The 25,525-nt window shown below is 37.6% G+C and overlaps 2 protein-coding genes across 2 annotated transcripts in view; both read right to left on the bottom strand.

Annotated features, from left to right (window-relative positions):
- Window positions 1-1,092: 1,092 nt before the first annotated feature.
- LLPH (LLP homolog, long-term synaptic facilitation factor) lies at window positions 1,093-8,572 on the bottom strand. The gene is given in 3 exon segments (NM_001266795.2): window positions 1,093-1,726; window positions 7,032-7,249; window positions 8,524-8,572. Coding segments are annotated over 2 exon segments (390 nt in total). The 5' UTR covers window positions 7,243-7,249; window positions 8,524-8,572; the 3' UTR covers window positions 1,093-1,547.
- Window positions 8,573-12,531: 3,959 nt separating this feature from the next.
- Window positions 12,532-25,525, bottom strand: part of TMBIM4 (transmembrane BAX inhibitor motif containing 4) — a 30,844-nt gene continuing 17,850 nt past the window's right edge. Inside the window, exons 4-7 of the mRNA XM_015152213.3 lie at window positions 23,429-23,462; window positions 21,423-21,540; window positions 14,363-14,408; window positions 12,532-13,805 (exon numbers count right to left, since the gene is read on the bottom strand). Of these exons, the coding sequence (XP_015007699.1) occupies window positions 13,599-13,805; window positions 14,363-14,408; window positions 21,423-21,540; window positions 23,429-23,462 (405 nt within the window). The 3' untranslated portion in view covers window positions 12,532-13,598. The remainder of the gene's footprint in view (window positions 13,806-14,362; window positions 14,409-21,422; window positions 21,541-23,428; window positions 23,463-25,525) is intronic.

Below are 25,525 nucleotides of genomic sequence, written 5' to 3' on the forward strand. Positions count from 1 at the left end.
TGTGCCTGACACAAAAGTTTGTGACCTCATGACCAAGTGGCCTTATTCTAATATATCGCACATTTTACTTGAGTTCTCCTGGGAAGTTAACATCCTCTTCTAAACAGATACACAGCTCCCAGCCCTATGAGAGCAGAAATCTTATCTTATTCAATCTGTCCCAAGCATCTGGAAAGTCCCTGGCACATACTAGGCACTCAGTATTTGGTTGTTCCAGTTAACATATGAGATGGTTAATCTGATTATAGTGAAATTCAGAGGGAATGCTAAGTTTAGATTGCTTAACTAAAAGTAAATTTAAATAAAAGTGAATTTAGCAAACTTAGACAGATTTAACTAAAAATCATTTCTCAGAAAACTAGTTTCAAACAGTAGAAGTTAAACAGGTTTCTTTACCGCTGGAACCCTGTAGGATTATTCTAATCCTAAATTAAAATCTTTTGTATATCATCAAGTATGTAGCATTTCCCAAATTGATATGAACACAATTTATTTTTTAACCAAGCATCCAGAGAAACTGATTCTGAAGCACACACTCTGGGAAATGCTGCATGATACTATATTAGGCTACACATGAACACTAAAGAACATTAAATCAGTTTCCATGAAAAACCTGAAATGTTCTAATTTCCTAAAAATCATACTGACTTGTATATGTTAATATTCTACCTAAAATTAAGACAAGAAAACATTTAATTGAAGAATCTGGTCTTCTCTAGGGCTAAAAAACCTTAAGCATATATGAAAGAAAAAAAAATCAAACTTGAAGATCTACACACAAAATATCTTTTATTCTGTGGAATCAAAGCTCCACACAAGTACTTTATAAGATCCATTAATGTATTTTTTTTTTTTTTTGAGACAGAGTCCTGCTCCGTTGCCCAGGGTGGAGTGCAGTGGGGCAATCTCGGCTCACTGCAACCTCCACCTCCTGGGTTCAAGCGATTCTCCTGCCTCAGCCTCCTGAGTAGCTGGGACTACAGGTGCACGCCACCATGCTCAACTGATTTTGTATTTTTAGTAGAGATGGGGGTTTCACCATATTAGCCAGGCTGGTCCTGAACTGACCTGGTGATCCGCCTGCCTCGGCCTCCCAAAGTGCTGGGATTACAGGTGTGAGCCACCGTGCCCGGGCCTAATGTTGTATTTTTAAATGGTATGATTATACAACAGCTTTCTTTAAATCTAAGTTCACAAAAATTTGTCAGTACATCATCTGTTTTATCTCTACTGACTATAATTACCACTTGTAAGAACGTCTAACCACATTAATACCTGACAGAACTTTGAGGCCTGATTGTAACTGGATATTGGGTAGCATCCAATTAAAGTATCAGTAGAGCTTGGATGTATCAAAGAAAATATTTTATTTAAGTTCCCAAAACAAACTTGAGGAGTTATGCTGGGTTTGAACTGCAGAAAAAAGGCCAAGTTAAAATAGGAAAACAAATAGTTTTCATTTGGTGGCAGCTGAAATCAAAGTATACATGTGTATACATTCTAATCCATCATCTATCCCGTGTGGCATTTTCCAAGGTTTTAAGAGTCTACCAGGCCAAACCCTTTGCCACTTTCACTGCTTTTGCTTTGCTTTTCCCCTTTCCTTTCTCTCGCTTTGCCTTCAGCCTTTTTCTTTGCCTTTGGTTCATCCATATTGGGTACTGTCCATGCTGGTCTAGAAGAGTCTTTTTGTTTCTCTTAATATCAGTCTCCATTTTCATGTCATCTGCATAAAAAGATGGAAAAACTGTTAACATCATGTATGAAAAAAAACCACCCTGTGTATTAGCATACATATTAATGCACTGAGCATATTAATGCACTGAGAACATCAGAACACTAGAACTGAAGGTAGACCGAAAATAGAGAAGAAAAAACTTTCTAAAGAATGTTGGCATGATCTTCCTTAGAATAATAATGTTAAATAGGAAACATTTAGGATGCATGCTTCTGAGTTAGTACATTAATAGATATATGGTTCTGAGCACATGTGAGTTACAAGAACATTTCTCATATTAAGTGATTCCTTGAGTTAAGCCAGTAAGCCCACCTACACTTCTAAGGGATAGACCTTAGATGTAATGAACTGATTAGGAATGTCTGGCCATTTCTTATGAACCTGAACTAAATTAAAAGGAACTGAGAACGAACTTCTAATGAACTCGATGGAGTAGTCAGCAGCAGGGTTGTAATGGGAGAGACAGGCACTCAACAGAGAAGAAAGACCTGGACACATTCTGGGGCTGGCATACTTTTCCTAGCTAGGTAACACTCAGAGATCCAGCTCTACTGATAGGAGACTTGGCAGGAAGCTCAGTGCAAGCATGCTGTGGTACACCTAGAACCTTCTCCACTGTGAAGGACACGTCCAGAGTCCTTCACTGGGACCTCTTTACCAGGATACACAAGGTCTTCTATTATCTTGACTACCTGGCATTGTATTAGATATTCATCATTGTTTCCACAGTATCTAGAATAGTGTCTGGTATATAACAGCCAATCAATAACTAGGTGTTGAATGATTATTTTAGGTGCTGTTCTAGTTTATGGTGATATAGTGGTCCATATGAGCTCCTAGCTCTGACAGAGTTTACGATGTTCTGTTGAGGGGAGAATAAGCAAACAGAAAGAAAACCTCAGCCAGGTATAGTATCTATAGGCATCTGTAGTCTCAGCTATTCGGGAGACTGGGGTGGGAGGATCATTTGAGGCCAGGAGTTCAAGGCTGTTGTGGGCTTGGTCACGCCTGTGAACAGCCACTATACTCCAACCTGGGCAACAAAATGAGATCCTGTCTCCCAAAAAAAAAAAAAGAACTGGTAGGCGCTGGTACGAACACATTAAGATAATGAGGTTTTTAGGCATGACAGTGATATAATCTGATTTACCTTCTGAAAAGATCACACTGGTGGATATGTAGAAGATAAATGAGAAGGGAACAAGAGCGGAAGTGAGAAGTAAAAAGGCTCCAATAATAGTACAGGCAAGAGATGACAGCCATCTGAATCAAGGTGAAAGCAGGAGAAAAATGGATACGGATTTCTAACGTATTTTTAGGACAATCAGTAAGACTTGCTAATGGTTTAGATGTGGGGAATAAAGGAAAGAGGAATCAAGGATGACTACTAGGTTTATGGCTTAAGAAATTAGGCAGGCAGGCCGGGCGCGGTGGCTCAAGCCTGTAATCCCAGCACTCTGGGAGGCCGAGGCGGGCGGATCACGAGGTCAGGAGATCGAGACCATCCTGGCTAACACGGTGAAACCCCGTCTCTACTAAAAAAAATACAAAAAACTAGCCAGGCGAGGTGGCGGGCGCCTGTAGTCCCAGCTATTCGGGAGGCTGAGGCAGGAGAATGGCGTAAACCCGGGAGGCGGAGCTTGCAGTGAGCTGAGATCCGGCCACTGCACTCCAGCCCGGGCGACAGAGCGAGACTCCGTCTCAAAAAAAAAAAAAAAAAGAAATTAGGCAGGCAGTTGAAAGAGTAGAAATAAGGAAAAACATGAACTTGAGGGTAGAGATGAGAACCAAATTGATAACACATAGATTACTAAATGTGGAGACTCCCTCAGTCTCAGTCCCACCAACCTTTAGCTCCTAAAATATCTAAGAATAGGGGCATCCAGACATTCCCCAGGCAGGACATAAAAGAATTTCTCTCTGGGGATGATGATTAAAAAAAAAAAAAAAAAGACTTAACAGATTCTGATATAAGAGGTCTCCGAATAAAACCTCCTGGAGCCATTCCAATTCTTCTATACATCTAGTAGTTGATATAACCTCTCCCACACCTTGTCTCCCTCCAGCTTCCAATTATCATTGTAGTGCCGCACTTTTAAATACAAACAACGACTACTGATCACCAGACATTTGAGAAAAGCTTCTAATATGAAAGAAAGAGACAAAAGTAAAGGAATGGAATGGCTTGGGAGGGAATTCCAAGAGGAAAGACACACAATACATACCATAGATAAAAATTTCAAAAGCAAACTGTAATTAATACCCTTAGGAAAATCAGAGAAGATATAAGCCCATTTAGAACACAGAATTCATGACTCAAGGGGCATTTACAAAACACAAAGAACACAAAGCTATGAAAAAGGAACAGTAGGCCAGGCGTGGTGGCTCACGCCTGTAATCCCAGCACTTTGGGAGGTCAAGGTGGGCGGATCATGAGGTCAGGAGATCGAGACCATCCTGGCTAACACGGTGAAACCCTGCCTCTACTAAAAATACAAAAAGTTAGCCAGGCGAGGTGGCGGGCGCTTGTAGTCCCAGCTACTTGGGAAGCTGAGGCAGAAGAATGGTGTGAACCCGGGAGGTGGAGCTTGCAGTGAGCTGAGATTGCGCTGCTGCACTCCAGCCTGGGAGACAGAGCGAGACTCTGTCTCAAAAAACAAAAAAACAAAAAAAAAAGAAAAAAAGGAAAAAAAAGAAAAAGGAACAGTAAAAAAAAAAAAAAAGAAAAACTTTTAGAAATTAAAAATATAAGAGTAAACCAAATAATAAGAACCAGAATACAAGGTCAAGGAAATTAGAGGGTATAACAAAAGAAACAGAAAATAGGAGAACAGGAGAGAAAAGAAAACAGGATCAATCCAAAAGAATCAAGAGTGGATGGGCATCTGGTATCTAGAACATATAAAGAACTCTTAACAACCCGATAAAAAAAGACAAACAACGTAACTGAAAAACGAGGCAAAAGACTTGAGTAGACCTTTCTTCAAAAAGATACACAAATGGTCAATAAGCATATGAAAAAATGTTCAGCCGGACACAGTAGCTCACACCTGTAATCCCAGCACTTTGGGAGGCTGAGGCAGGTGGATCACTTGAGGTCAGGAGTTCAAGACCAGCCTGGCCAATACGGTGAAATCCCATCTCTACTAAAAATGCAAAATTCAGCTGGGCATGGTGGCACATGCCTATAATCCCAGCTACTTGGGAGTCTGAGGCAGGAGAATTGCTTGAACCTGGGAGGCAGAGGTTGTGGTGAGCTGAGATCATGCCACTGCACTCCAGCCTAGGCAACGGTGAGACTCCATCTCAAAAAACAAAACAAAACAAAACAAAACAAAAACAAAACAAAACAAAACAACAACAAAAAAACCAGTTCATTCAACGTCATTAGTCATTAGGGAACTTCAAATCAAAATCACAATGAGAATCTATTTCATACCCACTAAGATGACTATAATCCAAAAATGGAAAACAAGTTATTAGTGAGGATGTGAAGAAACTCAAATACTCAAACACTGCAGGTGGGAATGTAATATAGTGTGGCTGATGTGGAAAATATCAAAAAGAATTACCATTTGACCCAGCAATTCCACTTATCAAACAAAACCTTGTGCACCTGAATGTTCACAGCAGCATATTCACAACACCCATAAAGGGAAATAAATCTAAATATCCAGCAACTGCTGAACAGATATGAAACATGGTACATGCAACAGACTATTATTTAGCCTTAAAAAGAAAGGAAGTAGTGATATATGCTACAATGTGGGTGACCTTCAAAAGCACCACACTCAGGGAAATAAGCCAGGCACAAAGGTATTATATGATTCCATTTGTAAGAAATATTCAAAACAGGTAAATCCACACACGAAAAGAGCACATTAGTGGTTGCCAGAGGCTGGGGGTAGGAGGAGGAGAGACAGACTCCTTAATGGGTGTTAAGTTTTATTTTGGGGTGAGGAACGTGTTTTGGAACTAGAGGTGATGGCTGCACAACCACATGAATGTACTAAATACCACTGAACTGTACACTTTAAAATGCATAATTTTATGTTATGTGGATTTTGTCTTAACAACCAAAAAGAACCAATAGGGAGGGGTGACGTGTGTGTGAGGAAATGAAAACAGCAAGTTATGGCAAGTGTTTCAAAAAGTTTCAAGGACAGCTGAAATAAAGCAGCAGATTGAGAGAACTTGAGGTCAAGGGAGAAATTTTTCTTTCTTTCTTTTGACATTGAACATCCCAGAACACATCTATCCTGTTGGCAATGACCCAGTGGAGGAGACTGATAAGGCAGATGCCATGAGTACAACCCCTGAGAATGTAATGGGGGAGAGGATTCAGAACACAAGTGGAGAAACTGGCTTTGGAGAGAACATTAATAAAAAAGGGAAAACAGCCTATACATCTGAATTCTTATAGACTTGGGCAGTGGAAAGATGAGGATATTTCTGTTGGTTGGCCCCTTTTTCTCACAGAAGTTGAAGTTAAATGCTTTTTGTAATTTTTATTCATATGGAGTGGTAGAAGGATGAAATGGGAAGAAGAAAAAGTTAAAAACAGTGATTTTTAAAGGGAAAAAAAATCCCTAAGTTTGCGAGATTGAGAATACTGCTCTCTTCCTTGGGCATAAGACATCAAATAAATGTATTTCTATTTTAAAGTCTGGGTATTGCAAATGCTTAATTTAGTTTGCTGCCAAATTGGTGCATTAAATGTGCAAAAAGCAGCATTAAGTCTTAATCACTTCATGATTAAGACACAAAGTTTCCTAAAATCTGTCAAAATGAAATACTGAAACCCAGTGATTTTCAGGAAAATAGTATAAGGGCATAGGACTCATAGAATGGGAATTAGATCTTACAAAGAATAAAATGAAGACCTATGCTGCCTAGGCCCTGAGTGAACTGTGTACCCTTCCAACCAGAGTGTGTCTAGATTTGTCTACTCCTGTAGAACTATTTATTACTGAGACATGGAGGCTACTGTATAAGCACCAAAGACCCACTCTAAATAATCCAAAACATACCTATATACACGAACGGACTTGATAGATTTTTTTTTTTTTTTAAATGAAGCAGAGGGGCTGGGCACTGTGGCTCATGCCTGTAACCCAGTGCTTTGGAAGGCTGAGGTGGGAAGAATCTGCTTCAGCTCAGGAATTCAAGGCTGCAGAAAGCTATAATCACACCACTGCACTCTAGCCTAGGTGACAGAGGGAGGAGACCCTGCCTCAAAAAAAAAAAAAAAAAAAAAAAGAGAGAAAGAAAGAAAAAGAAGCAGCACACTCACCTTTTTCATCTTTTACCTCACATTGCATTTTCTCTTGGCAATGTTTGCGTTTGGGTACCACCACAGTTGCTATCTCTTGAACATCTTTCATTAAAACATCACCTTCTAGTTTGAGAATACTTTTAAGCCTGCTGAGCTCCTTTGGGGCATTCTTTTTTCTCTTTTCAGCACGCATCTTTCTTTTCCACTTACTCCGTAAGCTTTTAGCCATGTTTTACCTGAAGTTAACAAAAATATACATTCAAAAGCAAATCTTTAATATAAAAAAGAAAAAAGGCAAATCCTTAGAAAACCAGGCCAACAGGTATCTTTACAAAACAAGTGAAAAGTAAAACTCTTCAATCTGTTCACTTTTTATGACAACATGCAACTTATATGAAGATCAACATGGTACATACAGTCACTAAATAACAATTAAGATATCAAACTTGTAGTCATAAGCAAACTACAAATCAAACCAATTCTGAAAGCACCTTGAATTTCTTTACAAAATACAGAAATTTAATTTCCCCAGAATGCAAGAGCGTCATCACCTTACATTTACGCAACAGCTTACAAACTACAAAACGATTTTTTTAACACTTCACCTCATCTTCATTATCCATCCTCTCAAGCCAACTTAACGACTCTAAACTTACCTATTCCTACTCTTGTTTTCTTTCCACTCAGTTGGGCCCTAAATCCTCCACAAGGTGCTCAGTGTGATCTTTTAAAAGAGCATTCACTGCCTTTCTTCGAGTTCTTTAAAGACCTCCCTCATATATATTCAAGATCTACAAGGTTATTTGTTATCTGTCCCCTGCCTCCTTCAACTCTATTTCATTTCATTCTCCATCCCCATCCCCGCAGGCTCCAACTACGTCTGAAAAGAGTCCAAACTATCTCTAAGTCAGTGCCTTCACGTTTGCTGTCCCTATGTCTGGCAACTGCTCTTCTCAAGGCTTGCTCCTTCATTCGATACCTCAGAAAGGACTCCTCTGACCTCCGTAAGCTCCCTTCCCTGCTTAATAGGTGTTACAACCTGAAACTACTGTTTTCTGTCACACCCCCCGCCCTCTCCCCAGACTGCAGACTCCAGGAAGGTAGAAGGAAAGGTCTTTTTCCCAGTGCACAGAATTTTGCATACTTGTTGAACGAATGACTAACATTTTTTGAACGCCGGCAATCACCAACTCATTCCGCTCCCTTGTCTACATAACTCAACCCTTGCGAGGGGCTAGGAAAGGGGGCGGTAAACAACCTTGAGGGCCGAAGTTAACTTGAGCGGTAGCAAACAACAGGGGAAAGGGCTCCACTTTACCCAGTGCACTCGGAAGCCGGAGGGCCCCCACCAAGAAGAGCACGGGGAACCTTCGCCCTCAACCAAGGCCTGCATCGCCGGACCGGAGCTCAAGTATAGCCCACGAAGTGTCAAGAAACGAAATTCTCCAGGGGTGGCGGAATCAAGTCCCAAGTCCCCTGTCTCACTGGACCGGTGACGCACCGAACTCACCTGAAAAACCAACACACACGCCTCAGGATCACGCCGACCGGAAGTCTCTGCACTTCCGTCTTCCGGGCAGAGGACACCCGGGCCGGACGCAGTGCATGCCGGGAGACAAAATATCTCAGGAAGCCTTGAGAGGCGGGATTTTGGAATCCTGGCGCTGACGAGCTTCCTTCTTTGGTGTGATCGCGGACCTAGAAACTCGGTCCGTCCCATACAGGTGTATGTAGAAGTCGGATTTGGAGAATGCGGAAGCGTGTGCCAGTCAAGGTTAGGCTCCAGGTAGGTCCGCTTTCCGGACGTGGGCAGGGGAGCCCCGAAACTAACCCATGAAGTGAACCTGACCAGGGGACCCTGCTGGTCAGATAGCGAGCTCCGAGCCGACCTTTAGATCTGACCTCACCGTTTACAGGATACTCATATATTTCCTTAGATCAACTCAGCCTAGATCAGGTGTTCTTCCAGAGGCCGTATTGAGATCATTTTTATTTGCAGCCTGTGAATTTTCTCATCTCGGGTGATGGCCTCACAGATGTACACATATGTCAAACCGTATCAAACTGCACACTTTAAATATGTGCAACTTATTGCATGTCAGTCATACTCAAAGCTGTTACCAAAAACAGAAAACAACCTTTTCCCACCCCAGAGAAGAATTTAAAGGGTAAAATGATCAAAGGATTTCAGTTCTACCAATGTTTACCTGTCTGATCACTTACGTATCAAGACAGAATGCTAAACCTAGGACGATTGTCTTAGCTCACGAAGAACACTTACTTTACAACTATTTCTAATGGCATAGGCTTTGGAACTATATAGGTCTGTGTTGTATTCTTACTTCCAATACTTGTGAACGATATGGGTGAGTAACTAATGTCATAAGGGCCTGAATTTCCTTGTCCCTAAAGTGAACATAATACAACCTAATTGATACTGTAAGAGTTCAACAGATGGTACCCTTTTTACATTACAGTTTCAAACGTATAGCAGCACAGTACTATTTGTAAGCAATGTTTCTAGAGATTTACGACATATACCCAAAAAACATGTCTTTGATGATGGCCTGGTGAATTCCTATTGGTTGCTAGAAAAAAGGGTTCTGAGGCAATCTGTGGGTACCTTTTTTCTTTAATTTTGTGTCCTTTGTGAAACCATGCATAGTATGGAAATTACTGAATTCAGAATATAGCAAGGTTAAAGAGGCTGAAAAAAACTTAGAACATTTGATACAAAAAAAAGGAAGCATGCCTAAGAAACCTGGTTTCTTTAAATGAGATTTCGTTCTTATAAAGCAAGTGAATTTCTGTTTTACAAGTTAACCATATACTGTACCTCATCTTTCAAATGAGAAGTTAGCTACCTCACCCAAAAATATATGTGCACATTGCATTTTAGAGAAAGCTCACATTCTGATAGTCCATATTTACTGTATCTTGTTTAACATACCAGGACAAGACTTTTGAATAGGCACTTGGCACCAGAAAAAATAATTTACCTATTATGAAAATGTCATGTTGTTAAAATACCATGCCATGATTTAGCATTACAAGTGCTTTAAACAGCTAAGTAAAACACCCTTTTACTCCTTTTTACTTATGTCCCCTCACCAGTTATATAAAACCATTCTAGAAGAGTTTTAAGTGGCCTTAGTATATTTAAAAGTCTAATTCATTCCTTCATTCATGCCTTTGAATATGCACTCGACAGGCACTATGCTGAATTTGCAAAGATGAAGGAAACTACTGTTTTTAGGAAACTTTATCCCTTAATGGACAAATAAGGCTTAAGGGTCCAACTAAACGTTACAATGGCTCATCACAGAGCTAGAAGAAGCCTATATATAGAACTAGAGGCACAGTGGGTGGCCCTGAATACCTTACAGGAAGCAGACTGATTTTCTCATCCAACAGGCATGCTACATGATGCAGAACAGTCAGTGGGGCCCCTGCAGTCAGGCCTCTCCCATGGAATCTCTGATCTGCACAATCACTTAGTAAGGAACAGGAAGACTTCTGGGATTCAGAGAGTGACCCCATGTTGCCCATTCCCTAGATGATGGGGATTTCAAGACAAAGCTCTAGAAAGATGAAAGGAAAAAGGAAAAAGTATCTAAGTTCCTAGCTGCTCCAAAAAAAGGCCTGCAGCTGGCTGTTGACCACTAATCCCTAGAAACACATCAAGTAGACTGAAACTAGGTCTGAGAAGAAATCAAGGCAGGTGTATACGGCCTACTGCATCTCTTTTCCCAAATTACATTCAAGAAATACAAAAGTTCTCAGATACTGCTGTTTCCTCATTTTTCTCCTCTTATCTGTTCTTCCTTTGGCCCTTGCACACTTGAGTTACCTGTTGCTCTGTCCAAGTCCTGCTAATTCCACTTCATTTCTTTTTATTTTTTTATTTTTTTTGAGACAGAGTCTCACTCTGTCACCAGGCTGGAGTGCAGTGGTGCAATCTCGGCTCACTGCAACCTCTGCCTCCCGGGTTCAAGCGATTCTTCTGGCTCAGCCTCCTGAGTAGCTGGGATTACAGGCGTGCGCCACTAGGCCCAGCTAATTTTGTATATTTAGTAGAGATGGGGTTTCACCATGTTAGCCAGGCTGATCTTGAACTCCCAACCTCAGGTGATCTGCCCGCCTCGGTCTCCCAAAGTGCTGGGATTACAAGTGTAAGCCACCATGCCCAGCCCTAATTCCACTTTCTTACTATTAATATTTCTGGAGTCTGCGTATTTTCACCTTTACTTAATGCAATGCTTTAAAATGGTCTAGGTATATTCCCTACCTAGAAGAACTCATACCTATACACAGTGGGACATATACACAGACTTACATACCACATAAAATTCATTGACAGAACACAGGAATAAACCAATGGTTCATTTATACAATGTAGTATTTTTATACCAAAGGATTTTAAACTTCTTGGTCTTGGGATTCCTTTACACGCTTATTATATTGATCATATCAGAAATTAAAACAATTTTTTTTGAAAATTTAAGTCATTTAGAAAGGATAAATTTATTATGTTAACATTTTTATGGAAACTATATTTTCTAAATAAAAATAATTTAGTGAAAATAATGGCATTGTTTTACATTTTTAAAATATCACATCTACTTTTGCTTATACAGAATCTTTAGTCACAAATCAGTCCATTCCACCTTTGAACTGAAAATAGTATTAATACGATCAGCTGACATTAAGCACTTAGTTTAGTTTATATATCTATCTCATTTAATCCTTGTAATAGCCCAATAAGCTAGCCATTATTATTATTCCCATTATGAAGATGAGGCAAAAGACCTAAGGAAGGATAAATAATTTGCCAAGTGTCACTTAAGCATCTGGTTGGATTGCAAAGATTCTAATGTAGATGCTTTTACCCACCACGCTATGTTAAACTTGATTGCACTGCATCATGCACTTGATAATTCAACAATTAATGATAATAAAGTCAAATTTACATCTACAAATCATGCAAGGTTAAATTGATACTACAAGTTTATTTCAACCTTAATAGCTGGGAAATACTTAGGGGGTGTTATGGGCTGAGTTGTAGTCCCCCCAAAATTCACATGAAGAAATCCTAATCCCAGCACTTCAGAATGTGACTGTATTTGGAGATAGGTTTTTAAAGAGATAATTAAGGAAAAATGTGGTCCTCAGTGTGGGTCCTAATCCAGTATGACTGGTATCCTCCTAAGAAGGAGAAATTTAGGCACAGACAAGTACAGAGGGAAGGCCATTTAAAGACAGGGAGAAGATGGCCATCTACAAATCAAAGAGAAAGGCCTCAAAGGAAACCAAGCCTTCTAACACCTTGATCTTGGACTTTTAGCCTCCAGAACTGTGGGAAAATAAATTTCTTGTTGAAGCCACCCAAGCTGTAGTACTTTGTTATGGCAGCCTAACAGAACAGTACAGTGACGGAATTTGACAAAGTTTCATTGGTTACTGGTACACGGACCTGACACACTGTGTGGACCAACACAAATGAAACCATGAGACAATATTTCCCAAGTATTTTTATTTTGAAATAAATATACTTAATGGCTGATGACCCAGTAACTTTGGTGTCCTCTAACCACATTAGCATTGTATAATTTCAAATGAAATCTATACTTTAAAAAACAATTAATGTCAAATTTTGTCATAATATCTGACTTTCAGGCAGACTTTTAATTTTAGTACAATTTAAAATAAAAAGTCATTAACATTTTAATACAATTTTAATATAATACTGAATAATTCTCTGTGGAATTTATCTTTTATATTTTTTTCCTTTTAAATTAGATGAAAATTGCCAAGCAAAGAGAGATTTACAGTTTATAATGGTAAAGACTCTACTACTCTAGAATCAGACAAATCAATATTACTTAATAATTCAGGGAAAATTTAGATAAAATCACTAGACAAAGGTAAACTGATATTCTTATATACTCATAAAATTACTTTTGAATTGCAAACAAACAGCTATGCATGGCTAATTTAGGAAGAAAAACTTTTTTTTTTTTTTTTTGAGACTGAGTCTCACTTTGTCGCCAGGCTGGAGTGCAGTGGCGTGATCTTGGCTCAACGCAACCTCCATCTCCATCTCCGAGGTTCAAGCGATTCTCTGGCCTCAGCGTCTTGAGTAGCTGGGACTACAGGCACGTGCCACCACACCCAGCTAATTTTTGTATTTTTAGTAGAGATGGGGTTTCACCATGTTGGCCAGGATGGTCTCAACCTCTTGACCTCGTGATCCACCTGCCTTCGTCTCACAAAGTGGTGGGATTAAAGGCGTGAGCCACTGTGCACAGCCAGAAAAGCATTTTTAATAGAATTTTTGATAGCTCTTAACTGAGATCCTAAATCAAGGATTTAGAAATGAGGTATCATAAAGAACAGTAAGATTTTAAAACTCTCAAAATTACATATGATACAAATAAAGATTGTAACAGTATTTAAACATTGTTTCAAACTTTATTACTTAATGAAACAGTTTCTATATACTGCTTCTGATTACTTTTTTAATCCTTTTTTTCTCATTAATTTTTTTGTTGTTGTTGTTCTTCAGTTGAGCTGAGATACTTTTAATTACTTTTTATTAACTGCTTCCAGAAACCGTAACAGGTGCAGGAATAGATTGATGATATCCAAGTAGAGGCTGATGGCAGCTAATACGTACTCTTCAGGTGACAGTTTATGCATCAGTGAGTGTGTGTCATAGATGATGAATCCACAGAAAAGAAGGGCTCCTGCAGCAGCTAAGACCAACTCCATTGTCTCACTATAAAAAAATAACTATAGGGAAGAGATTAAAGAAATATGTTGATATTTGAGAACAGTATTAACAGGACTTAACTTACTTCCTCTAATGATTTACTGCTACATTACACATTTGACAAAGGTGTACAACTTTGAATACAAATGTTAAAAGCAGAAAAAGGCAAGGCAGGTCCAAAGTTGCCTCTGTTGGATGGAAGGATGAATAAGGGGATATATTCCATTAAACTAAATTACCCACTTTGAAAAATAGCATTCCAAATATAAATTATTTAAAAATATATTTCTTTTTTCACAATTAAATGTGCCACTGGAACTTGGCAGTTGTAAGCAAGGGCCTCTTTCTATGTAATTTAATTCATTTATTCATTCATCTTTCTTTCTGTCAATAATAAGGACCAACACAAGACCCTGATTTTCTAAAGGGATAATTCTATAATCATTCTCTATACAAATGTTCTGGATAATTATAACTAAGTGTCCTATCATAAGAGTATCTCTTATAGCTTTTTGAGGTTATTTATATTGACATAGCCAGAATTATATTTCAAGTTAACCATTATAACATAACTTACCTTCAAGAATCCTGACAGGCACAATATCCACAAAAGAGCAAAGAGCCTATAAAAATACAATTTTAGTAATTTACAATATTGTTCCTTACAAAAAAACTTTGTAAACCCATTCAACACTTTCTGAAAAAAAAAGTATCTATCTGGATTTTTTGCCGAAGAATAACTATAATGTAAGAATTTGTAAACATACAATGAATATAATGCCCATTTTGGATCTTTTTTTAAAAGAAATTGAAAGAACAGCTACTTATTCAACATTTGTCTTTATGGTATACAAACCTAGTTAACAGTATAATTTGTGAAGTTTTGGAACATAAAATATAGATAAAAGCAGAAATATTACAAGTATTTTAATTCAGAGATCTACAAAAAGTTTTAGAAAATATATAAACAAATAAAATATGATTGCACTTTTAAACCAAGTAATAACTTATTCTGTGAACATGTCTATCTATTGAAGTTCACAATGTACTTTCCATTTTATTCTTATGTATTATAGAACTTAATTGATGGACACATCTGACACTGCTATAATTTTATGAGTTACAATTCAATTGTTATATATAGAGAGTATAAAATATATGAGAAAGGACATCTAAAAAGTCAGTCATTTGTTATAAAATATGGGACATATCAGCTGCTTCAGGTCACAGGGAATTACAGAGGCCAAATTTATCCTCGTTCCTTAAATAAAACCAGACAAAATATATGAAACAACAGTTCCTGGACACTGGACAGCAAACAGCACAGGACAGGGATTCCTGAGATAAAGGATACAAAGAAAGTGAAGTCTATATTTGCCCCAGCTACAGAGGGTTTCCAGGCCACCGTGTAGGGATAAGAACCCATACAGACACTTGTGGTCTCCTTGAGTTGAGTAGACAAGAATTCAGAGGTCAGGGAATCCAAGGTAGCTAGAATTTGCAGGGCAGAATACCAGAAAGAAGAGAACTATCCACCGAAAGTGAGCACTCTGGTGTATGCACAGGGTTTCCCTAGAGTCTGTAGCTATGTTCTGATTAATACATGCATGTGAGTAACCAAGGCTGGAGAAAAAACCACCATAGAGAAGCAGGGAGAACAATCCTCATAGTTCACACAGGACTGGGAACAGTTTGCATTCACACCAGCTGGAGTAGAAAGACCTCTTAAGACATGCACTGAGTAGTATGCTGAAGGATACTGTCTCGGCAGTACCCTTAGGGCCAAATGAGCCCCTAAGCTAAAAGCTGTTCTGGAGCTCCCTAACAGAGCCTCAAAAGGTTTACTTTCCAAGGAACTTAACGGCATCCTAGTCCTAGGAAAACAAAGCCAAATATATTTAAAGTTAATACAACAAAATTCAGCACCCAACCATGTAAAATTTACAGTGACCAACATCCAATAAAAAATTATAAAGGCATGTAAAAGAGTGAAGGAAATATGACCCATAACATGGAGAAGAAACAATCAATAGAAACAAATCCAGAAATGACACAATGATAGAATGAGTAGACAATGAATGATATTAAAAATATACTTGCTCGTTCAAGGAGATCGAGGAAAGAATGATCATGAGGAGGAGAGAAATGGAAGATACTATATTTTTCAAAAGACAAATTGAACTGAACTTTAACTGATTAAAAATACAATATATGAAATAAAAATACTCTGATTGGAATTCATGGATTAGACACTGAAGAAGATTACTAAATTTGAAAACAGCAATAGAAACTAACCAAAATGAATCACAGAGAGAAAAAGAAAACAAAAAAAAAAAAAACCAGGAAAACAGTGAATTAGGGGACAACATCAAGAAGTCTAACATAGATGTAACTGGAATCTCAAGCAAAGGAGAAGGAAGGGGAGACAGATAAATGTTTGAAGAAATAACTGCCAAAAATTTCCCAGATTTGAGCTGGGCACAGTGGTGTGTGCCTGTAATCCCAGCTACTCAGGAGGTGGAGGGATCACTTGAGCCCAGGAGTTCAAGTCCAGCCTAGGCAACAGCAAGACCCCATCTCTTAAACAATTTTGTTTTTCCAAATTTAATGAAAACTTTACATTGTCAGATCCAAGAAACAGAATAAAAGTGGAGGGGGAGGGAACCACACCAAGGAATATTGTAATCAAATTACTGCAAACCAGTGATAAAGAAAAAATGATAAAAGTAGCTATGTATGTGTGGGGGAAACATATACAGAGGAATAAATATAAGAAAGATGGTAGACTTCTTGTCAGAAACTACATAAGTCAGAGGACAGTGGAATGACATCTTTAAAATACTGAAAGGAAGAAAAAAAAAACCCAAAACCTAGAATCTTATACCCAGCAAAAATAACTTTCAAAAATAAAGACAAAGGTTTTCTTCAGACACAAAAGATGACCAACAGATGCTAAGAAATTTTAAAAAGAAGTCCCTCAGTCAAATGATATTAGGTGAAAATTTAGATACATGAAGAGATGAAGAAGAGTAGAAATGGCAAATACATTGGTGAACATAAAAGGACTTCTATTTTTAAAATCCCTTTAAAAGATAATATAATTTTTAGTGCAAAAATAATATATTATGGAGTTTATAACATGTAGAACTAAAAGTTATGGCAACAACGGCACAAAGGTAGGGAAAAGGAGATACAAGTATACATGAAATGGTATATTATTTGAGGATAGACTAGTAATTTAAGGTCATATATTATAAAACCTAGAGCAACCTCTAATTAAAAGAACTATAGCTAATAAGCCAATAAACAAGATAAACACAACCACCTTAATAATCACAATAAATGTAAATGGACTAAATACACTAACTAAAAGTAGAGATGGTCAGATTGGATTTTTAAAAACCAAGATCCAACTATGACTTCTAAAAAAAAACCTTTTAAATATAAAGACACAAATACATTAAAAATAACAGGATAGAAAAAGATATATGATGCTAACATGCTAACACAAATTAAGAAGAAAGCTGGGGTTGCTATATTAATAACAAAGTAGACTTTAGGGCAATGATATTACTAGAGCTAAAGAAGGTCACTTCATAATGATAAAGGGGTCAGTTCACCGACAGTACGTAACAATCCTAAATGTAAATAATATGATGCAAAATTATAGAATTTACGTGAGAAAAAGACCAATCCTTACTTGTCACTGGAAATTTCAGTATCCCTCTCATTAATTGATAAAACAAGTAGGCAGAAAATTAGTAAGCAAATAGAAGACAACATTATTAACCAACTTTACCTAACTGACATTTATCAAGTCATCCAACAGCAGCAGCAGCAAAATACACATTCTTGTCTAGTGCACAAAGAACATTTACCAAGATACCATTAAAAAATAATAATAATAATAAATGCAAAAGGACTGAACTCATACAAAATAAGTTCTCTCACAATAACAGTTATTTATTGTAATGCTATTTAGTGAACTGAAGGCATGATGAGAATCTAGTCCTCAGCTGTCTCTCTGAAATGGCCCTAAAATTTCTCAAGATACATGTGGCATACCTAAGTGAGAATGAGGTATCATGCTACCTCACAATATAGATCCTTCAGGACTGAAAGGGACTTAGGATTTGCTTTTTCATTCTTAAACCCTAGGGAAACTCCAAAGCTCCTGTACCATGGGGCATGGGGAAGGTGATATTAAGAACTTGAAGCATCCAAGGTATTACCCTACTTGCAGGCTAACAAGTTAGCCTGGCACAGTTTCATGGATGCATCAAGCTCCTAGGTCTGAGATAAAGAACAGTTTACAGTAATAACAGTAGTATCATCATTTTTATGACAGGGCCCAGGTGATACTAAGAGGGCCACGTGACACCTACACACACAGTGGGTTGTGTTACAAGACAGGAGCCTTGAATTTAGGGAAGCAAGTCTTTTTTATAATGGAAAGTAAACATGCTTGCCCTCTGCTCTAGCGAGCACCATCTTCCTAGGCTGTTCACTATTGGAACAAAAAAACCCTTGTCTGGAACAAAGGGCAGTCAGCACATCATTCCCAAGACATTCAGAAACACAAGAGACCCATGAAAAATCCTCTCCCATTCTTGTAGGCTTCTAATAAGACATTAGGATAGGGCTGCCAGAGGTCTTTGGACATTAATTTACTCTTATTCACTAACTGGACAAGATCCTACATTTAAGCCTGATCAGACACTACTGACAATGCATATTAAAACAGATATATTTTCTCCACTGCAACATCCAAGTTGAAATCTGACACACTTAGGCTCCCTGGTTAAGCAGCATGCCCCACCCAGCGACCTAAATGTACACACACTAAAAGGGTTATTTAGGGTCACAGGCTCTATTAAGTTTCTGGTAAGAGATTCAGCCTAAGACTTGTCAGTTTATGACAGCATTCTCTGTAGATACTGTAACAGGTAAAGATTTGAAAGTCATATCCTACAAATATTCTGCCTAAGTTGTTACTTCACTCTACTTTTGACTCACATCTCATTAAATATTTAAACATCAGAGAGAACAAATTTTCTGAGAATATAGATAAGATATGCCATGGATATAGTACTGATGTTGCTATTCTAGAGGACTGACGAATCCTACCCTCTTCTCTCTCAACAAGAAGCACAGAATAAAACATAACTTACAAACAGTGATGTGCCAGTAAACTTACTTTCTAAGAAAGAAAATGGGCCCTGATTTGTAGTGCTTCTTAATTTCTGTGGTGTACATACATCCTTCATGGCCTATTTTAAGCTTCCAGCAGTTTAACAACTGACTTGCAAGATGCCTCTTACAAGCTGGCACAAGGCAAGTCTAGCACACCAATAACCAGTTGCCATAGTTATCACGTATAGTTCTGAGATTTAATTCCTTTTGTGGCAGAATTACCACAGGAAAATGATGGTGTAAAAACATCACTGCTTTAAGTCAATCTATGAAGTACTGCCACCATTGCCTGATACTACCATACCTCCATACATTTAACACATTTCTTCAGTTCCTACAGTGTCCCATAAACAAGTCAGAAGAAACAGCCTATAAACTTTTTGAAGAACATATTTTCTCAGAAAATCTTTTCCCTAAGTCTTTATGGCCATTTTGGCACTTAACTTCCACAACCACTTTGGCTTTGAGGCGTCACAGTAAGTAGTGCCATTAAGTTTTATTTAAAATGCAATAAAGTGCTACTCTTAAGTAGCTGAACCTATGGTATACTGACCAAAGTATAATTATTATTAGGATTTTGCTAGAGAGTCATTACATGGCAGTATCCAGTAACTGATAGCAGTAGATGTGATTCAATGGAGAACAGGGCTGTATACCAAGAGCAGTAGTGAAGTGTTAAAGTTTTAAATAGGTATACTGTGATCAAGTTTCCATTTTCCTACCACCCAGCTGCTTGGTGGAAAAGAGGCTGGAAACTGGTAAGACTAGAGAATAGAGAAGCTGGTTGTAGTAATATAGGTAGGAGGCAATTTTGAAAGGGTTCTGTTTCCAATATTACAGCAAACAAGAACTATTTCAGACTAATTACTGCCCCTGTCCCACCCCAAAAAACTACTGAAATGATGCATAAAAGAGAAAACAAAGAATACCTTCTTAAAAACATCAAATAACTGTCAAGGTAGAATGGAATTATCAAGTCAAAATCTAGGTAAAAGTGGAAACCCAAAGAAGTAATCATAGTACTGTAGCTGAATTTGCCCAACGACAAGAAAAGTCATCAATGCACTAAGCAGGAGTAAATTGGGGGGTGGGGGCAGAGAAGAACCATCCCTGGAAAATTGTCACCACAAGCTATCCCTTTGCTGATTTTTAGTCTAACTGAATAACACCTGTGTGGTTGGGAAAACATCGTAAGCCATGAATTTAGTTTCAAGTGGACCCAATCCAATAGTTTTCCCAGATGCCAGGGGAAAACCCAAATACTGTATGGAAAAATGCACCTTCAACCAAGGCTTCAAAGAAATTCAACAAACAATTTTTCAAGGACAATTACATAGTCAAAAATAACTGAACACACAAAGAAAGAAAATATAAGAATTATCAGAAACAGCAGACACAGACAGATGCACTTCAGAAATATCTGGTCTCAGATCTATATATGATCATTGTAATATCATTTTTATCAATCAATGTAAATTTATTATGAAGAGGCTGAAATATAAGGCAGGTTTACCAGAAAAGGATTTAGAGAGATGATACTGGAATGAATGAAAGGGAGGGAACCGTTAGAGACTGGGTTGGGAAGAGGAAGTAGAACAAATCTTTCATGATATATGCCACACAAATACATATGAAACATCCTTTCAAAGAAGGAAAAGAAAATAAAAAATGTTACCTCTCCCTAAATCAAACTCCATTCCAATAAAACTATTTAAGCAGCTTGCGCAATTGTCAGTGTTGGCTGACCAACTATATTTTATCTCAATAGAGACTTCTGGTGTTCTGGATTACCAGAATAAAAGGGGTGGGGGAGGAAAGAAAGTTTAGCAAGAGCAGACTTTTGTAAATAGTGTTGTAACAGGAAAAAGAAAATGGTTGGGTGACTATGTGCCAACAGGAAGCCACTGTGAGCTTAGAAAAGAGTATGCATTCCTACCAGATGAGGGCAATGCAGTACCATAATCCTCATATAAAAAGGATCATTCCGTATATTTGTTTGAGGAAGGATACAGGTTAATCTAGATGGATCAAAAGGTTTTAAAGTTCATGCAGACCCTTTCAATACCTGTACTAATTACAGTGCTTTTTCCACAAAGACGTGGATGGTGGTAACATTTATGCTAAGACAAAGACCGAAATAATTTCAGTAAATTCCATAATGTTAATAAAGCAAACAAGCTTAAACTCTCTGGAAAGCTGATTTTTTTTTTTTTTAAATTCACTTCCCTTTCACTATAGGAGAGAAACAAATAAGTCAAAGCAACTTTCCATTTCTTTGTATGTTCTGGGAGTAGGGCCTGGCCCTAGTACTCAAAGAGATGATCTCTTATTACCCTCCATTTTAAAAGACAGTACCCAAAGATAACAGTGTAGCACATTCCTCAAAACCACCTATAATAATTAAAGACATTTATCTATTATATCCAAGAATATATACAACTTACCCAGCGCCAAATTTGCTGAAATCCCTCTTAGATTGTAGAGTATACACAGTCAAACCAAAAAATACTGTAGTAGTCAGTATGAAAGCTTGCAGAATAATATATACATCATAGAAAGTAACTGTAAAATTAAAACACTGATTAACATGCATATAAAAATGCTCAATACAAAACAGCTTTTTCTAGCATTTTACAGAAATGCTTCATTTTCTCCTGTACTTTATGCCAATAAAAACAATTAGAAAAGATTTCTTATCCATCCTTGACTACAAGGTACAGTGAAACCACACCCATAATGCAATTAACAGTCTCTAAAAAATTCATTCACACAAAATTGGAAGTCACACTGTTATCAAGTTAATGAAATTACTGGAGAGCTATTACGCCTGTAGCCAGTTTGGAGTTTTAGGGGTATGGCAGAGTGATTCTCACCCATCTCTGTCTCAGTCACAGTTTACCACCGTCTGTGGTAATTGTCCATTATAGTTTAAATATCAATAGGGATGATTCTGGGTCTCCTGCCTGGCTGGGAATTCCTGGACAGTAGCAGCAGTTCCAGCAATCATCTGGTTAGTTATACTTGGTTTATCAGCCCAAATCAAGGAAACTGGGAAAGAAAAATACTAGGGCTGGCTGGGGTTGCCTACCATTCACTTACCCTGTAGAGGACAGAAACCAACCACTAACTGCATATCCAAATGTGTATTATCTTGGAGTATGTTATTTTGGGGTTTACTGAATATATGCCAAATTCCTTTCTGTAATTTTAGAATAACCATCCAGTCGATTATGGCTATTGTAATAAAGCTCCTTAACATTTTAATAAATTGCAGTTATAACCTATTGGAGGTTAACTGCTTTGAACCCAAAGCCATTTAAGTAATTTTTAATTTTCGGAGAGTGATTATTCATGTTCTTTCCATCTTTAAATGCTACACAATTGGAATTTCTCTGTTTATGCCGTTACAGGATTAGGAAGGTGAACATGGAAAAGATAAGACATGAAATCCATTTTGCTTCTTGTCAGTAACTTAAGTATACGATTAGGTTGAAAAGACATTGCAATTACTGAGGAAAATAATGTTCTCAGATTACCTCATCTATGTTTTTCTACCCCCAGTTCCAATAATCCTGAAATGAATCTCTCTCCTACATTCTTTATACATAATAGGGGCTGGAGAAGGGAGAGATGGATTTGAATACTTTCTTTCTATGTTAAGAAGCTCAATCCTATTTATTATTTATTACTATTTATATAGATTCTTTTAACAAGAGATTACAGAAACATATAGCTTAAACAAAACTGGCATAGAAAGGTTAAAAAACTAATGACAAAATAGGAAGAGTTAAATACATTAACTATAAGGATAAACAACTTGCTGTTATGGAGAGTAATAATTAACTCTGACCTTTTTGGTACTCAAGGTTAACCATTTTGAGACACTGAGAATTTCTATTCTTAATTTACTGAAATTTTTTCCTTGAGGCATTATATAGGGTACATCAAGTAATTATAACAGACACGGCCTTCAAACACATATTTAAAATGAAATACAGAGCAGAAATTACCACTGTTTCTTGTAGTGCCACTTGATAAAATATGAGGATATAATATTAAAGCACAGTTCGGCACAGGCCAGTTAAAGGAGTTAAGCTCATACATATGATGAAAGTATGTGGCTCAAAACACATGTTCTCAGTTACTTGAGGATACGTTTAAATTATGGAAAAAATTAGCTATAGTTGTCTTATTTTTCTAAATGGGTAAACAAATGAAATACTGCTCTCCATTCCTTTTATTTTTCTTTTCCACTTCTTCTAAGCTCAGCTGAAATATGTAAAGGATAAATATCTGACTTTTGCTTATACTTTAGGAATTCTTCATCCTATGCTATATTTCTGAAATATGATATTCCATGTTAAACTTTAGCCCCAAATAACTTTTTACCTGAAAGATTTATCTACACTGAAAAGTTATTATAACATATAGAAATGCAATTACAGCTTACCAACAACTGCCACAGTCAGAGCTTCCAACAGCGTCTAATGAAAAGAAACTTAAATTAATGACAGTAAAAGGTATACTATCTCATGTACATTTTCTAATTTCTAGCAGCTTAATGTGTTCCCTTATGAATGATCTCATTTTAGCTTCAAAGCAGCCCTGTGAAGTATATGGGACAGTTAGTAAACCCACCATAATGAAAATGAGACCTCAATATATTGAGTGAGAACATTTACATTCTAATTGTGATACTATGACTCTTTAAGTTCTAATCGCATATTTGTAACAGGAAGACTGTAAATATAGAACATTCTATTTTTCTTACTGTGTAATATAAATAAAAATACAATTGCAAATTATGTGCACATTTATAAAACCTCAATACCTCACACAAACATAGGAAGAATAAAATATTTAGGTAGTACTTTGGTGTGGGAGTCTTGAAAGTGTGTCCCAATATTCATTCTTTCTTCCCTAATAACAGAATTTTTACCTGGACACATGGCAGTTCAGATTAAACTGCATTTTTCCAGTCTCCTTTGCAGTTAGGTCTGACTACATAAGGATACTCTAGCCAATTTAATGTGACTAAGATAGGTATACAACTTCTGGATTGTGTTCTAAAAATAAAGAAAGACTTGCTCTCCCCTTCCTCTTCTCATTTGCTTGTATTAATAACTGGATGCTTTGTGGCTATAGGAGTGATCTATCTTATACCATGTGATCTGTCTTATACCACTCTAGGAATGCCTGGACCGTAGCAGAAGCGTGGGCCCTTGTCACCTTCACTAAATTGTCATTCAAATTTTTACATGAAGAGAAATAAACTATCTTGTTTAAGCCATTGTTATTTTGTCACTGTTTAAGCCATGTCAGAAGTAGCTGAACTAATATCCTAAATATAAGACCTGGGGATTCCAAGCCTTATCCTCTAGCCTCTGTTTTCCCTTAATTACAGTATCTTTATTTTGTCTTATATCCTTACTCTAGATAGATCTTATCAACCATCTGATAGACCATATTACAAAGGCAAAGCTAGAAATAAAGGCAGTGGCTATATAATCATACTCCTGGTAGAAGCATCCACCCTACCTGATATCAAGAAACCATCAGCACCCGAGCAAAAATGGTATTAGAAATTGTACATAGACGTGGAGGCAATGGAACTGCTGTTACGTTTTAATGCTTTTAGTAGTGCCAGCAAAATGGTATCAAGATGATAGAAATTTTTTTCTGGGCTGGGCGTGCTGGCTCACACCTGTAATCCCAGTACTGTGGGAGGCCGAGGCAGGTGGATTGCTTGAGTCCAGGAGTTTGAGACCAGCCTAGGTGACACAGCAAAACCCCGTCTCTACTAAAAGTACAAAAAAAATTAGCCAAGGATGGTGACATGTGCCTGTAGTCCCAGCTACTTAGGAGGCTGGGAGGTGGGAGGATCGCTTAACCCCAGGAGGCTGAGGTTGCAGTGAGCCAAGTTTGCGTCAATGCACTCCAGCCTGGGTGACAGAGAGAGACCTTGTCTCAAAAAAAAAGAAAAGAAAAGAAAAGAAATTTTGGGGGGGGGGCAACATGATTATACTATATTCTTACTATTTGTGACAAGATTTTAAGAAAGAAATCATCCCATACACATTCAAGTATCTGAAGGAAATAGGATGGTATAAATAGGAGTAAAGATAAGACCTAGGAAAACATGATAACGCCCCTTTAAAACATATACACACGTGCTCCTCAAGTTACAATGGGGTTACATGCCAATACACCCCACTGTGAGTTGAAAATATCGTTAAGTCAAAAATGTAGCTCAGAGTGTTTTTGGTTAAAGAATCACAAATGCTTAAAGTCTGAAACCTCGTGGTTGCATATTGCTTTGACACCATCATAAAACTGAAAAATCTTAAGTTGAATGATTCTAAGTCAAGGACTATCTATCTGTCTGCCTGTCTATCTATCTATCTATGTGCATGCATACACACACACGCACTCCTACTAGGGCAAGATAAGCTTCACCTCCTTTCTTACCTCGGTGGATCAGGACCAAAAAAAACCCTAATGTTAAAGGTCCCTGAGTAATTTGAGGAAATGTATTTTACACACTTAT

Source organism: Macaca mulatta, chromosome 11 (genome assembly GCF_049350105.2).
Source record: "Macaca mulatta isolate MMU2019108-1 chromosome 11, T2T-MMU8v2.0, whole genome shotgun sequence".
NCBI lineage: Eukaryota > Metazoa > Chordata > Mammalia > Primates > Cercopithecidae > Macaca > Macaca mulatta.